Raw genomic sequence first — 12,245 nt, 5'->3', positions numbered from 1 at the left:
TTTGTGCTTTGGTAAGTGTTTATTCACCACGGGTGAGGAACACTCACAGTCCCTTGCAGCCCTTTCCTGAACTAGAGGTGAAACCTGTCCCGTTATCAGCCCTTAACCCGCCCAGCCAGCAGCAGGAGCTGTGTGTCCTGGGGTGTGGACCCAGTGTGCACGTCCGAACTCTGCTGGGGACAGCAGCTGGGACTGGGACTGAGTCCTGGGGGCATGGAGCTGTGTCCGGGGCCGAGCTCCGGGGAACCGGTGCTGTGTGCCCGGCTCTGAGCCCTGGGACACCGGGAGCTCCGTCCAGTCCCGGGGGCCGGTACCGCGTGTCCAGATGCGACTGTCGGGTGCCAGGAGCCGTGTCCGGAGGCAAACCCCGCTGTCCCAGCCCCCTGTGCCCGGAGCCGAGTCCCGGGCTCCCGGAGCCGCGTGTGCGGCGCGGGCGGAGCGCCCTCCGCACGCCCCTCATCTCCCTCATCCCGCCTTCCCCTCAGCCCTGGGCCCGCCCCGCCCGCCATCCCGGGGCCGTGTGGGAGCTGTAGTTCCGCGCTGCCGCCACCGCCGCCTCCTCCGCCGCTCCGTGCGGGGCCATGGCCGCCCGCTCCCTGCGGCGCCTCGGGGCCCTGCTGCCCGCGGCCGGCCGGGCCGGCACCGGCAGGTACGTGGGGTGGGCTGGGGCCGGGCCGGGCCGGGCTGTGCGGGGACAGCGGCGGCCGGAGCCGCGGGGATGTCGGGGACAGACGTGGCAGCGCCGCGGGGCCGGGCCCGGGCGGGCGGGCGCCGGGGGCGGGAACGGGAGCGGGTCCAGAGCCGGAGCCGGACCCCGAGCCGAACCCACGGCCAGACCCCAACCACGACCCGGCTCTGGACCCCGAGCCGAACCCACGGCCGGACCCCAACCACGACCCGGGTCTGGACCCCGAGCCGAGCCCACGGCCGGACCCCAACCATGACCCTGGCCCGGGTCTGGACCCCGAGCCGAGCCCACGGCCGGACCCCAACCATGACCCGGGTCTGGACCCCGAGCCGAACCCACGGCCGGACCCCAACCACGACCCGGGTCTGGACCCCGAGCCGAGCCCACGGCCGGACCCCAACCATGACCCGGGTCTGGACCCCGAGCCGAGCCCACGGCCGGACCCCAACCATGACCCGGGTCTGGACCCCGAGCCGAGCCCACGGCCGGACCCCAACCATGACCCGGGTCTGGACCCCGAGCCGAACCCACGGCCGGACCCCAACCATGACCCGGGTCTGGACCCCGAGCCGAACCCACGGCCGGACCCCAACCATGACCCGGGTCTGGACCCCGAGCCGAGCCCACGGCCGGACCCCAACCATGACCCGGGTCTGGACCCCGAGCCGAGCCCACAGCCGGACCCGACCCGCTCTCCCTCATCCCCCATCTCACCGCCAAACCCCCACGCTGCCGTTCTGCGCTCCTCGAAACGCGCTGGGGCAGAAATAACCCCCGAAAACCAAGCTCTTTTTTCCCCGAAAAGTGATTTTTTTTTTTTTGGGGGGGGGGGGAGTGTAAATTAATGTTCGTTTTTAAGGCAAAGTCACGTCGGGAGGTGGTTTCGTGCCGCTGTGGGTGGGTTCTGTGTCTCGCCCGGCTGAACCATTTGTTCATTAATTACGGGTTTAATGTGCTGCTCGGGTTTTGTTTTTGGTGGTGAGGCAGCACGTGTGCTATCAGCGTGTTTTGGGTGGTCGCGGGAGGAGAATCCATTCAGTTGTGTCAGTATTTAGACAGAGGAACAGTGTCTGCTCGTGCTTCTTTACATCATGGAATATGGCTTAGAAAAGAGAAATCTATAAAAGGTGCTTTGGTTATTTGAGTGAAGTGTGGGCAGGTGAAAAGAAAAAAAAAAAGCCAAAATGCCCGTTAGGGGTTTTTTTTGTCTAGAAGAGAAACATCACCAAAGTTACATTTAAATGCAATTTAATAAATCTGCAGCTCGTAATAGAGGCAGCTGTGTTTGGGACTAAATGTAGATGCATGTCGGGAAATTCTCCCTCTTCTGTGGGTGAAAACTGCTTTGCCCCCCTAAAAAAGGTGTAACGAGTCTTTCACCATCTTCGTGTCCTTCCTTTGGACGCTCTCTAAGAGCTTTAGGTCTTTCTTACATCCTGACACCCAAAACTGCCTCAGGACTCGAGATGAGGCCACCCCAGTGCCGAGCAGAGCGGGACAATCCCCTCCCTCCACTGGATTATCTCTGCAGTCACTCCCTGATGAACCAGCGCGATGGAATTGGGAGTAATTAGATTTCCTTCCGAAGCAGGCTCCTCAGAGCTGAAACCAGTGCAGATGTTTCTGTGTGTCTCAGCACTCGAGTGCTTTGTCATGCTGATTTGGGAGGAGCAGGAGGGAGCGTTCCGGGAGGGGTGGGGAAGGAAGGACCCTGGCCTTAGAGAGAGCAGATTGGCACTTTGGAGTGACCGGGTGCTCCAGAAAGAGGTGATCCCCTCGTGCCTCTTTCCAGAAACCCTCTCCCATCACTGAAATATTAATCTTGAAGGGCAATTGGCTTGAGCCATATGGCAGCAATCAGCTTCTCTGCTCTTTCTTATCTCTTTGGCTTTCTGTGACATCGCTTTGTCAATCTTTCCGTGACACCTACTTGTGTAACCCCCTTCACACGCCCCGCGACTTCCACGGCTCTGTCACTTCGGGATGTGTCAGCTTCCTCCCGTGGGACCCGTGCCTATTTTTAGGGTGGCTGTGATCGAACCAGCCTTTAGAAGGATGGAGCCCAGTCAGTGGACAGGCTGGAAACAGCTCCTGCCACTTGTTGGGGAAGATTCCTTTCTTCCTGCAGGAAGGAGTAAATCCAGTGGCATTTTCAACCCCGCATAGCAGACCTGGAGAATTCCCTTTGGAGTCAGGCTGTGATTTCTTGGCCATGACTTTTCCAGGCAGCATGTGACAGCCAGGGCATGTCCCCTGCTCAGGGGAGCGCCCTGGGATTTGGGATTTGGGCTCAGAGGCTGCAGAGAGGAGTCCATGCAGGCAGCTCCCTGCTCCACGTAGGCAGCTGGGACCGGCTCCTCCGTGCCCCTCTCCCACGCAAAACGCACCCATCCCTGCCCTGTAACCACTGACAGAGGGAAATACCTCACCAGCTTTGGCATCTGGGGTGCAGAGGACTTCACTGAGCCGCACAGCCTATTTTTAAAACACGGGAGTTTCACCTCTGAGGGCCCCAGCGAGATTTCTCAGCTGCGTTTCAGGTTCTTTGGTTCGTCTGTAGCGTGGCTGATTTCCATCCCCACAGCTCTTTGAGGTTAAATGTGAGGTGATAAAGGATAAAGCTTGTAGCTGGTGCTTCCCACGGACGTTTTCAGGTGCAAAGAAAGCCTCAGATTGATTTTTGAAGGCTTGGTGAAGGGGTCCTGCTCTGTCCTCCCCTCTAGTTTAATCTACTCTCTCTAAGTTTGATAAAGTGCTGTTAATCAGTCAATAAAATGAATGTGAAATGAATCTTAAAAATCATTCAAGATGGGGTTTTGTGCCCCGAACAGCAGCCAGGGATGAAATGTGGGTTTGTTTTTTTCCTGTATTGGCACTCCTGGAACCCAGATGGTTCTTTAAAGATTAGTCTGAGGAACATCCTCCTCTAGAGCTAGTGTAAAGCACTTTCAGGTTTGTGTTTGACACACAATTTGTTGAAAAGGAGTCGTTTGACATACAGATGATGTTTTGAGTACCCACTTAATAAAAACTGCACATGCAAATGACCTCAGGTGGGGAAAGGAAGTTTGTCATTAGTGCTGTGGGACATTTAGCAACCTGGTATTAAGGATTTAAATGAGGAAACATCTGGGCTGCTAAACACGGGCTGGGAGGAGGTGCCTGGTGGTCTTTGGGCTGATACAGATCTCTTAAGCTGGGCTTTGAGGGTTGAGCCAGTCTGAACCACCTCAGGGTCACCTCCCCAGCCCATCTCACGTATTTGGCTTCTCTTTGGTTCTGGCACTTGCACTGATCTGATCTGTCAGCAGACCTGTTCAGGGACACTGAGAGAAAAGTCCTCTTGTTTTTATAGGGTTATTTTTCAGCTGGTTTAACTCCTTGAGATTGAATTCTGCTCAGCTCCAGGACTGGAATAAAGGGGGCAAAACAGCTGAACAGCACTGAGGGTCCCTGACAGACCCCAGAAGAAACTCTGTGCACTTCTGTGACATTGAACCCGGGCAATGCAGCCTTGCTAAAGAGGAAGAATGCTTAATGCTGCAGGCCTGGCAATGTGAACTCAGCTGAATCGGTTCCGGGGTCTAAATTAGTGTCTCTGTGCAGAGTGGAATTGTTCTGAAAAAACACAGGGAGTGCAGTTGGTGCCAGCACGGGGATTTCTGGGCTGTGCTGCCTTTCATTTGCACTTAATGTATGGAAAACATTGCATGGAGCGGATATAAAACACTGCATGAAGGGAGGGTTGAAAGCTTTGCTCAGAGGAAGAGCCCAGGTATTCCCAAAAGACGAGAATACACCCTTCCTTGTTAGGTGTGTACAGAAATGTTTCCTGAGCGGAGCTGGTTTGGAAGTAAATTCTGTTTTGTTCTGCTGTAAGGTGTGAGAGGGAGGTAGAGCTGAGGCTCATGCTGGCAGGAATGAGCCCTGTCAAGGTTGGTTTGTAAAAGCAAGTGTAGTAGGAGGGAGAGTGAAACACAATCAGGAAATCACAGAATTATTTATGTTGGAAAAGACCAGGGAGGTGGTGGAAGTGTCCAGGGAATGACTGGATGTGGCACTCAGGGCTCTGGGCTGGTGATGAGGTGGGGATTGGACTTGATGGTCTTGAAGGTGTTTTCCAACCTCATTTATTCTGTGTTTCTGTGGCAATCTGACTCTTTGCAAGGTATGCCAAAGAAGTGGTGTAAAGCCTCTGTGCGCCACGTTAGTCTAAAATAAAAGAATTTAAAAACACCTCTTTGTGTTTCTTGCCAATTGTGTGTTCTGAAAAGAACTAAAATTTGGTCTAGAATCCTGTATGCCTCTTCTAAAAGAGCCTGCTTTTAATAATGACGCTGATCTTGAATTCTGCTTGACCCTGAAGTTACTCAACTTTGTTTCTTTGTCCCCAGTTTGTACTGCAGAGGGTCCCCGTGTGCTTTCAGCACTGCAGCTCAGCAGAGAAGCACAGGGGACGAGTGTGGCCCAGAGGACCCCAGCGAGGAGCCCAAGCACCCCCTGTCTGACTGTGCCTTGGAGCACAAAGCCAGCAAATTGGAGGAGCAAGTCCGAGATTTAACTGTGAGTGTGCTGGATGCCTTTGCTTCAAATCCTCTTGCCTTGGTCTGGTTTTCAGCCCTGGATTTTTCCCTAAGTGCTGCGACACGCACGAAGCTCCAGAGCAGCTGTGCCCTGAGTGTGAGAGGGTGAAATCCCACCCTGCCTCCCCCAAAACACCATTTGTCAGCAGTGCCAGGGTGTGATCCTGGCAGGAAAAGCTCTGTGTTGGAGCTGGTCACTTCTTTCACAGCCTTGTGGCAGTGGCTGATTAGTGTTACATGTTGGAATATCCTGAGTTCCCACTGAATGATCCAGTGCAGCTCCTGGACCTGCACAGACCCCCAAAACCCCACCCTGGGCATCCCTGGAGCGCTGTCCCAGCTCTCCTGGAGCTCTGGGGCCGTGCCCATTCCCTGGGGAGCCTGGGCAGTGCCAGCACCCTCTGGGGGAAGAACCTTTCCCAAAAGCCAACCCAAACCTGCCCTGGCACAGCTCCAGCCCTGCCCTGGGTCCTGTCCCTGTCCCAGGAGCAGAGATTGGAGCTGCAGACCCCAAGGAGTGTCCCCTCAGTCTCCTCCAGCTGCACAATCCCAGTGCCCTCAGCTGCTCCTCCATGGCCCCTGCAGGCCTTTCACCATCCTCATGCCCCTCCTTTGGACACTCCTTAATAGCTTTATGTCACACTGGATCCAGATTAGCCAAGAAGGGAAGTCCTTCTAAGTGTCTGTGTGCGGTGGAAATCAGGTTCTGTATTGAAGAACACACGTGACTGAGGAAGGGATTAAATCCCACAGCACTGGGCTGTTCTGGAGATAATCCCCCTGAGAATCCTGCCCTGAGTGAGAAATCAGCTGTCACAGAGCTGCCTGCTGGAGAAGGGAGGAGCTCAGCAGCAGCCTGACAGTGGCTGTTCAGTTGAATTCAGTCATTCAGTGCCCAGAGTATTTTTGGCCTTCCTTGGGTCTTCTGAGGGAGTTTTTTTGGTTAATCAGTAGAAGGACTTGGCTGTGTATGAAAATGCAGGAGCCCAGCACAACCTTCTCTTTTTTAAAGCATTTCTGAGGGGTTTCCAGTGTCAGGAAAGGGGTTTTACCCCCTGGTTTGATGTGTCCCCTCTGTGGTTCCAGCATTTCTGAGGGATTTCAGTGTCAGGAAAGGGGTTTTTCCCCCTGGTTTGATGTGTCCCCTCTGTGGTTCCAGGAGCGGTACCGGAAAGCTTTGGCAGATTCCGAGAACGTCCGGAGGAGAACACAGAAGTTTGTGGAAGATGCCAAACTCTTTGGTAAGCAGAAGAGCTGTGTTTACTGCACTGGCCTGCCTGCCTGAGCAGAAAACGCTAATCAGCAACTTTTCTGTCCCCCTGTCCTGCCCTCCCTCATTTATTTTAAAGCCTGCTGTGATGTTTGGCCTCCATTCTTGCTATCTGAGTTTAATCACTGTATTTTCTCTGTGTCCAGCTGTGTCCTGTCCTCTCAGGTTTCCCCACAGAATCACAGAATTTTGATTTTTTTTTTTTTTCTTTTTCTTTTTTTTAATAGTCCCAGTGCAGCTGAGTTTAGTTCTGCTGACTTGGTTGAAAATGCAGGGCTCTCCTGTGTGCTGAGGATTGGCTCAGGCAGGGTGTACTCTATACTCAGCTGTGTCATCAGGTTGTGATCTCCTTCACTAGATTAACAGCCTTCTCTGCTTCAGGTCATTGGAGGTAGATGCAGCCTGGGGCAGTAGTTGTCAATATCTATATTAGATGTTTAAAACCTCTAAAAGAAATATTTTAGTACCAGTGAAACGAGCTGGATTTGTAGCTTTGGCAGCAGAAGCAGGTGAAGGGGGAGGAAAGTGCTGTTCAGGCATTGCACTGTGCCAAAACCATCTCTGAGAATGAAAAACTGTTTTTCTCCATAACGCACGAATCTCAAGAGGTTTATTGTTAGTTAATTCTAGCAGCCTTGAAATTAGAGCTGCTGTTATTTTCTTACTTTCCACCCGTGGTGCTATAAAATGGCTGCTGGGTTTGGGGATAATCAACAACAGGATGATTGATTTTGAGAGGGTTTTTTGAGCTCTTGGGATTTGATATGTAGCATGAAGAAAAAATGAGTTATTTATTAGAAATTGCTCACAGAGTGAGCAATTGAGAGAGGCTTGGAGATCTGTAGGTAAGAGGAAAATCTGAAAGGAGGTCCTAGCAAAGCGGGGTTAGTCTCTTTTCCCAATTGATGGGAGGTAAGACAAGAGGAAACAGCCTCAAGTTGTGCCAGGGGAGGTTTAGATTGGATTTTAGGAGAAATTTCTTCACTGAGAGTGTTGCCAAGCACTGGCACAGGCTGCTCAGGGAATAGGTGGGGACACCATCCCTGGAGGTGCTGAAAAGACTCGGTGATAGGGATTGGTGGTGGCCTTGGCAGTGCTGACTTGATGATCTTCAAGGTCTTGAGCAGCCTAAATGACTCTGATTCCGTGAAATGAGTGGGAATTGGCTGGGCTTCTGTCTGCTCCTCTGCTGCATCTCCTTCCTCTCCCTTTGTTCTGTGCCTGTTCACACGTACAGCTGCAGACAGCACCTGACTGTTGCCTCATTTTCTGTGTTTCCCTAATGTGTCATTCCAGTCAGAGAGTTATGACATTTATGGAACTGAGGGAGGCTGCTTTTCCTGGAATTTCCTGCACTGTGCAAGAAACCACTGCTGGAAACGCAGCCAGTCTAACCCCGTTTTCCTAATGACAAAACATGCCTGGCTTTTCATGGCCAACCCAAGGACCATTTTGGTCCAGTCCTTCCACAGTGGTTGTAAGCCGTGAATGAACTGGGGATTTTGTGCTTTAGAATAGCCATGCACTGTTTTTACTTCCCCCCATTGTGTTTGTTCCCTGTGCAATGGGCATTTGTGTGATAAAATCTTGTCAGTGGGGACTGGAGTAGGGCATGTGGAGCAGAGTCCTAAATGACAAATTTGAGTTGCAAAAAACTTTGGAGTGGGACTTTAATGCTCTGCTTTGTCAGGAATACCAAATATATGTATGTTCATGGTATGGATGTGCGTTTCCTGCATATACCTTGGTTTGGGGAGTCTTTAGATGAGATCTAGATGAGTCTCTTCATGCTGAAGCTTCGATTCCAGGAATCAGAAGACACCGCCTGGTCTTGCTAAATTGATTTCAAATCAATGAGCAGCTTTAAAGGTGCCTTCAAACCTCTGTGACTTTGTCTGTCCTGGGTGCTGGGGCTCTGGTGTAGTTCTGGTTCATGCCTGAGGTGTTTTGGTTTTCTGAAATTCTTTTCTCAGAGAATTTTCTATAAACAGGACAAATGTTTTTGTAAACTCTACCTATGTTATTCATGCCTTTTCCTAGGAGGGACTTCTTGATGTCCCTCTGGTCTGACCAATGTGATTGAGGAGGTTTGTCTTTGTGTCACCAATTGAATTGGTCTGTGTGAAACAGTATAAAATGGAGACACATCCCAAAAATAAAAAAGTCATTTCAGCCTTCTGAAACTCGAAGTCTGTGTCATTGTAGTGTAAGACAGCGTCACTCTGGGTGTTCTCTGAGCTGTCTTTCATTTCCATCCTGCAGGGATCCAGAGTTTCTGCAGGGACCTGGTGGAGGTAGCAGACATCCTGGAGAAGACGGCTGAGAGCGCCGCGGGCCACGCCGAGCCCAGCGACCCCAACCCCGCCCTGAGAAAGATCTACGAGGGGCTGTCTCTGCTCGAGGCCAAGCTGCAGAGCGTCTTTGCCAAGCACGGGCTGCAGAAGATGAACCCGGTGGGGGGCAGGTACGACCCCTACGAGCACGAGATCATCTGCCACGTGCCGGCCGAGGGGCTGCAGCCGGGCACGGTGGCGCTGGTGACGCAGGACGGCTACAAACTGCACGGCCGCACCATCAGGCACGCGCTGGTCGGCGTGGCTGTGGAGGCTCAGGAGTGACCTGCCTCCTGCTCCTTCACCTGGGACCTTTTCCTGAGCTGGGGACAGTCACAGCTGCATTTGTGTGTGTTTATTTATTTATTGAGCTGGGGTTGTTACGGTGTGGTGGCTTCGGGGTGTCGCCGTCGGTTCTGAGGTACTTACTTGGGTATTTAATGATCCTTTTTGGAGTCTGTGGAGGAGTAGTAGTAGTAGTTCTGCTGTTTGTGAGGATTTTGTGGCTCTGTGGCCCCTTTCTCTGCGTATTTCTCTGTGAAGGTTTGTGTGTGGGGAAGAGAGGAGATATGGAGAGAAAGGGAAATTTTCTTCTTGTGTCTCTCTTCCACCTCTGAGGGAGACTCCTCCAGGAAAGAAACTTCTCTGCCTCACTTTCCACAGCTGTATCAAGGGACTGTAATAATACTGACCTACCTCACGAGGATGTGGTGAGGCTTTTCATGTGCAAAGCACTGGGAAAAGTCCAGAGGGATGAGCATTATTATCACCTGGATTTGATGTCTTCCCTTGTCTCCAGACCCCTTGGATGGGGTGAAGATGATCACTTGAAATGACATTTAGGGGCAGCTTTTTCTTACGTTGCTTCAGGAAAACAGTCTGGAATTCATGGAATCCCTTTTGTACTAGAGCTGAATAGAGATGAGGGTTTAAAAAGAATTCATTTGTTAGGTCAGACTAATGTTAATATTCCTTCTCCAGGTAAAATTCCAGCTTGACTCTTTGTTCCCAAAGGTAAAACAGGGAATGGTGATTTGTGGTGGAGCCAGAAAACTGTCCTCACATCTCTTAATCTCCAGCCCAAATGTATGTTTTAGAGGAGAGTAATTTCTCTTCCCTGGTGGGTATTTGTGCAGCTTTCAAGCATGATAAACTATGTGCTCTTTGTTGCAGCTGCTGGCAAAATGGAGCTGTGCCCTTAAGCAGGAAATCTGGACTGTTCTATTTTCTCAACTCTCCAGTAGAGATCCTCAGATTACACCAACTTCCAATCCACATTCTGGTCCTACTTTCAATGATCCTTGTAAATATTAAACCTTTTGGGTTTTGACGCAAGGAGAAAAATCTTCTCTGCTCCAAAGTCTCAAGTGCCCTTGAACCAATTTTAGCAGCAGTGACAGGAAAGCAAGAGAAGCAGAAGGCTGAGGAAGTGAAAGCTGACCTCGAGCTGTCCTCCTGGTTGGAGGCATGTTGTTGTCACAGCACATATGTATTTCCCACTGGCCCTATTGCCTGGGAGTTCATTTATCTCAGCTGAAAGGATGCACTCACTGAGGGGGATCAGAATTTAACCCTTTGCAGAGCAGCAAGCAGTCAAGTGACAGAAGAACAGATGAGCCACATAACCAGGAATGGTTGTTTCCCAGGTTGTTTCTTACTGATTTGTTCATTCCTTCTTTCTTTACTTTCTGGATTTGGTTCCATAACCTGACAAATGCACTTCCAAAACTGCTTTACTTAGGGTGGATGCCATCCCTGGTTTGGAAGAAAATTTATTCTTCTCCCATTCCTTTGCAGGCTTCAGCTGAAAAACCCTTTGGTGGTGGATTTCAGGATTGTCACAGCCTTTAATATTGACAGTTTTTCACCTGGGGACACTGTGTGCAGTTAGTGGGTTGGCATCCCAGAAATTTAAGGAATCTTTTTCAGTGGCAGCTGTGGTGTGAGTCTGTAGTGGATCCTTTTTGGAGTGTGGCTTTCTGCCTTACCTCTGTGCAGTAGGTTCTGAGGGAGATACTGGAGATTCCAGCCCTGAAACAGCACTTCTGGCAGCTTTAGCTCATGGGCAAACCTCTTGTTCAGTGTCTTGCTTTATTATGATGTTTTTGGAAGTTTCAGAGAGAAACAGGACTCCCTATTCATTGTTGTGCTGAGCAGGTCACCAGGGTACGCTGTTTCTCCGGAGAAGAATGGGTAAAATACGAAATGTGGCACTACAAATCTGGCTGTTCCTCCTCAAAAGTGAGGAACCCATGTCCTCAGCTGGGTTTGCCAGCTCTGCCTGTCTCCTCAGCCAGTACTCACCCTCTTCTGCCTTAAGGAAATACCCTAAAATGCACTCCAGACCTTCTGTCTGTACTGAGAGACAGTTCATTCATCTTGTCTGTCTGGGGGGGTCTGCTCTCACTGGGGCCCTGCAGTGTGGCTGCAGCAGGAATCTGAGGGATCCAGGTCCTGGGCAGTCCATCCCACCCTCACAGAGGCCCTGTTTAATTTGGGGCAAGTTCTTCTCCCATTGAAACCTACAGAACTTCTACAGGATCCTGTCAGGTTTTATGATTCCTGTGAAATGGAGCCAATGCTGAGAGACTCTTTCACAGATGTTACCAAAGAGATAAATCCTGTAGCTCTTGTTTGTCCCAGTTTCTGCTTCCTTTGAAAGGTGAAGTGAGCATGAAATAACCAAACTTGGATTCCATCTCATAATCCAGATTTCCCAGGTAAAATTTGATTCTCTTGCCTTTCAAGCACACTTAATGATGGTTTTTTGGGTTTTTTTTGTTGTTGTTTTTTTTTTTTTTGTCCTGGCTGAGACTGTGGAAGGGTGGGTTGAATTTCTCCTTGGTTCTTGCAGCCTTTTCTGCCCTGTTTCTGTAACTCCTGCAGGGAGGGGTCTGACTCATGAGCATGGCAAGGTCTAAACTCTGACCAGGAGCACCGCAGAATGAAATGGATGTTGTTGCTTTGTGAACCTTAACTTCCCAGTGCTTCAGCAGCAGAGCTCTTAGCAGTCTCTTAATTATAAAAAAAAAAAAAATTTAAGTTTTCTATTGTGAATATTGTAGTGTTTTTTTATTTTGAAACTCGAGGTGTTTTGATATTACTTGCAAAGTCAAAAGAACAAAGCGTTGCTGATCTCCAAAAATCTCGAGGCCATTTAGGTGGGGGGAAAACATGTATATATTGTAATTTTTTTAGTGTGTTTCTGTGCTCTTTGTTTACCCAAAGGTTCTGGCAGCATGAAAGACACAGACGTGTGGGAGCTGTGCAAGGAATTGACGACGACATTTGAGTTGATGTTGGAAAGGGCTGATTTCCTTTAGATGTCCAGATACTGTCCATTTGCTAATAAAACAGAAGAATTGCAGTGA

General features: G+C 50.6%; 1 protein-coding gene across 1 annotated transcript; it reads left to right on the top strand.

Moving 5' to 3' along the window:
- The first annotated feature begins 523 nt into the window (after positions 1–523).
- On the top strand, positions 524–12,245 carry GRPEL2 (GrpE like 2, mitochondrial). Its single transcript, XM_066197201.1, has 4 exons — positions 524–649; positions 5,083–5,251; positions 6,431–6,512; positions 8,804–12,245. Exons 1-4 carry the CDS (start codon positions 582–584, stop codon positions 9,157–9,159), a joined length of 675 nt encoding a protein of 224 aa, XP_066053298.1. The 5' UTR covers positions 524–581; the 3' UTR covers positions 9,160–12,245.

Source organism: Chamaea fasciata, unplaced genomic scaffold (genome assembly GCF_029207755.1).
Source record: "Chamaea fasciata isolate MVZ Bird 193981 ecotype frontalis unplaced genomic scaffold, bChaFas1.0.hap1 SCAF_15, whole genome shotgun sequence".
Lineage (NCBI taxonomy): Eukaryota > Metazoa > Chordata > Aves > Passeriformes > Sylviidae > Chamaea > Chamaea fasciata.
This window is presented reverse-complemented; position numbering and strand designations above follow the sequence as displayed.

Excerpts from the sequence above, each read along its gene's own strand:
- GRPEL2 (XM_066197201.1), top strand. The coding sequence starts at position 582 with ATGGCCGCCCGCTCCCTGCGGCGCCTCGGGGCCCTGCTGCCCGCGGCC. Across the intron at positions 650-5,082 it reads GGCCGGGCCGGCACCGGCAG|TTTGTACTGCAGAGGGTCCC; the intron begins GTACGTGGGGTG and ends CTTTGTCCCCAG. Across the intron at positions 5,252-6,430 it reads AGCAAGTCCGAGATTTAACT|GAGCGGTACCGGAAAGCTTT; the intron begins GTGAGTGTGCTG and ends CTGTGGTTCCAG.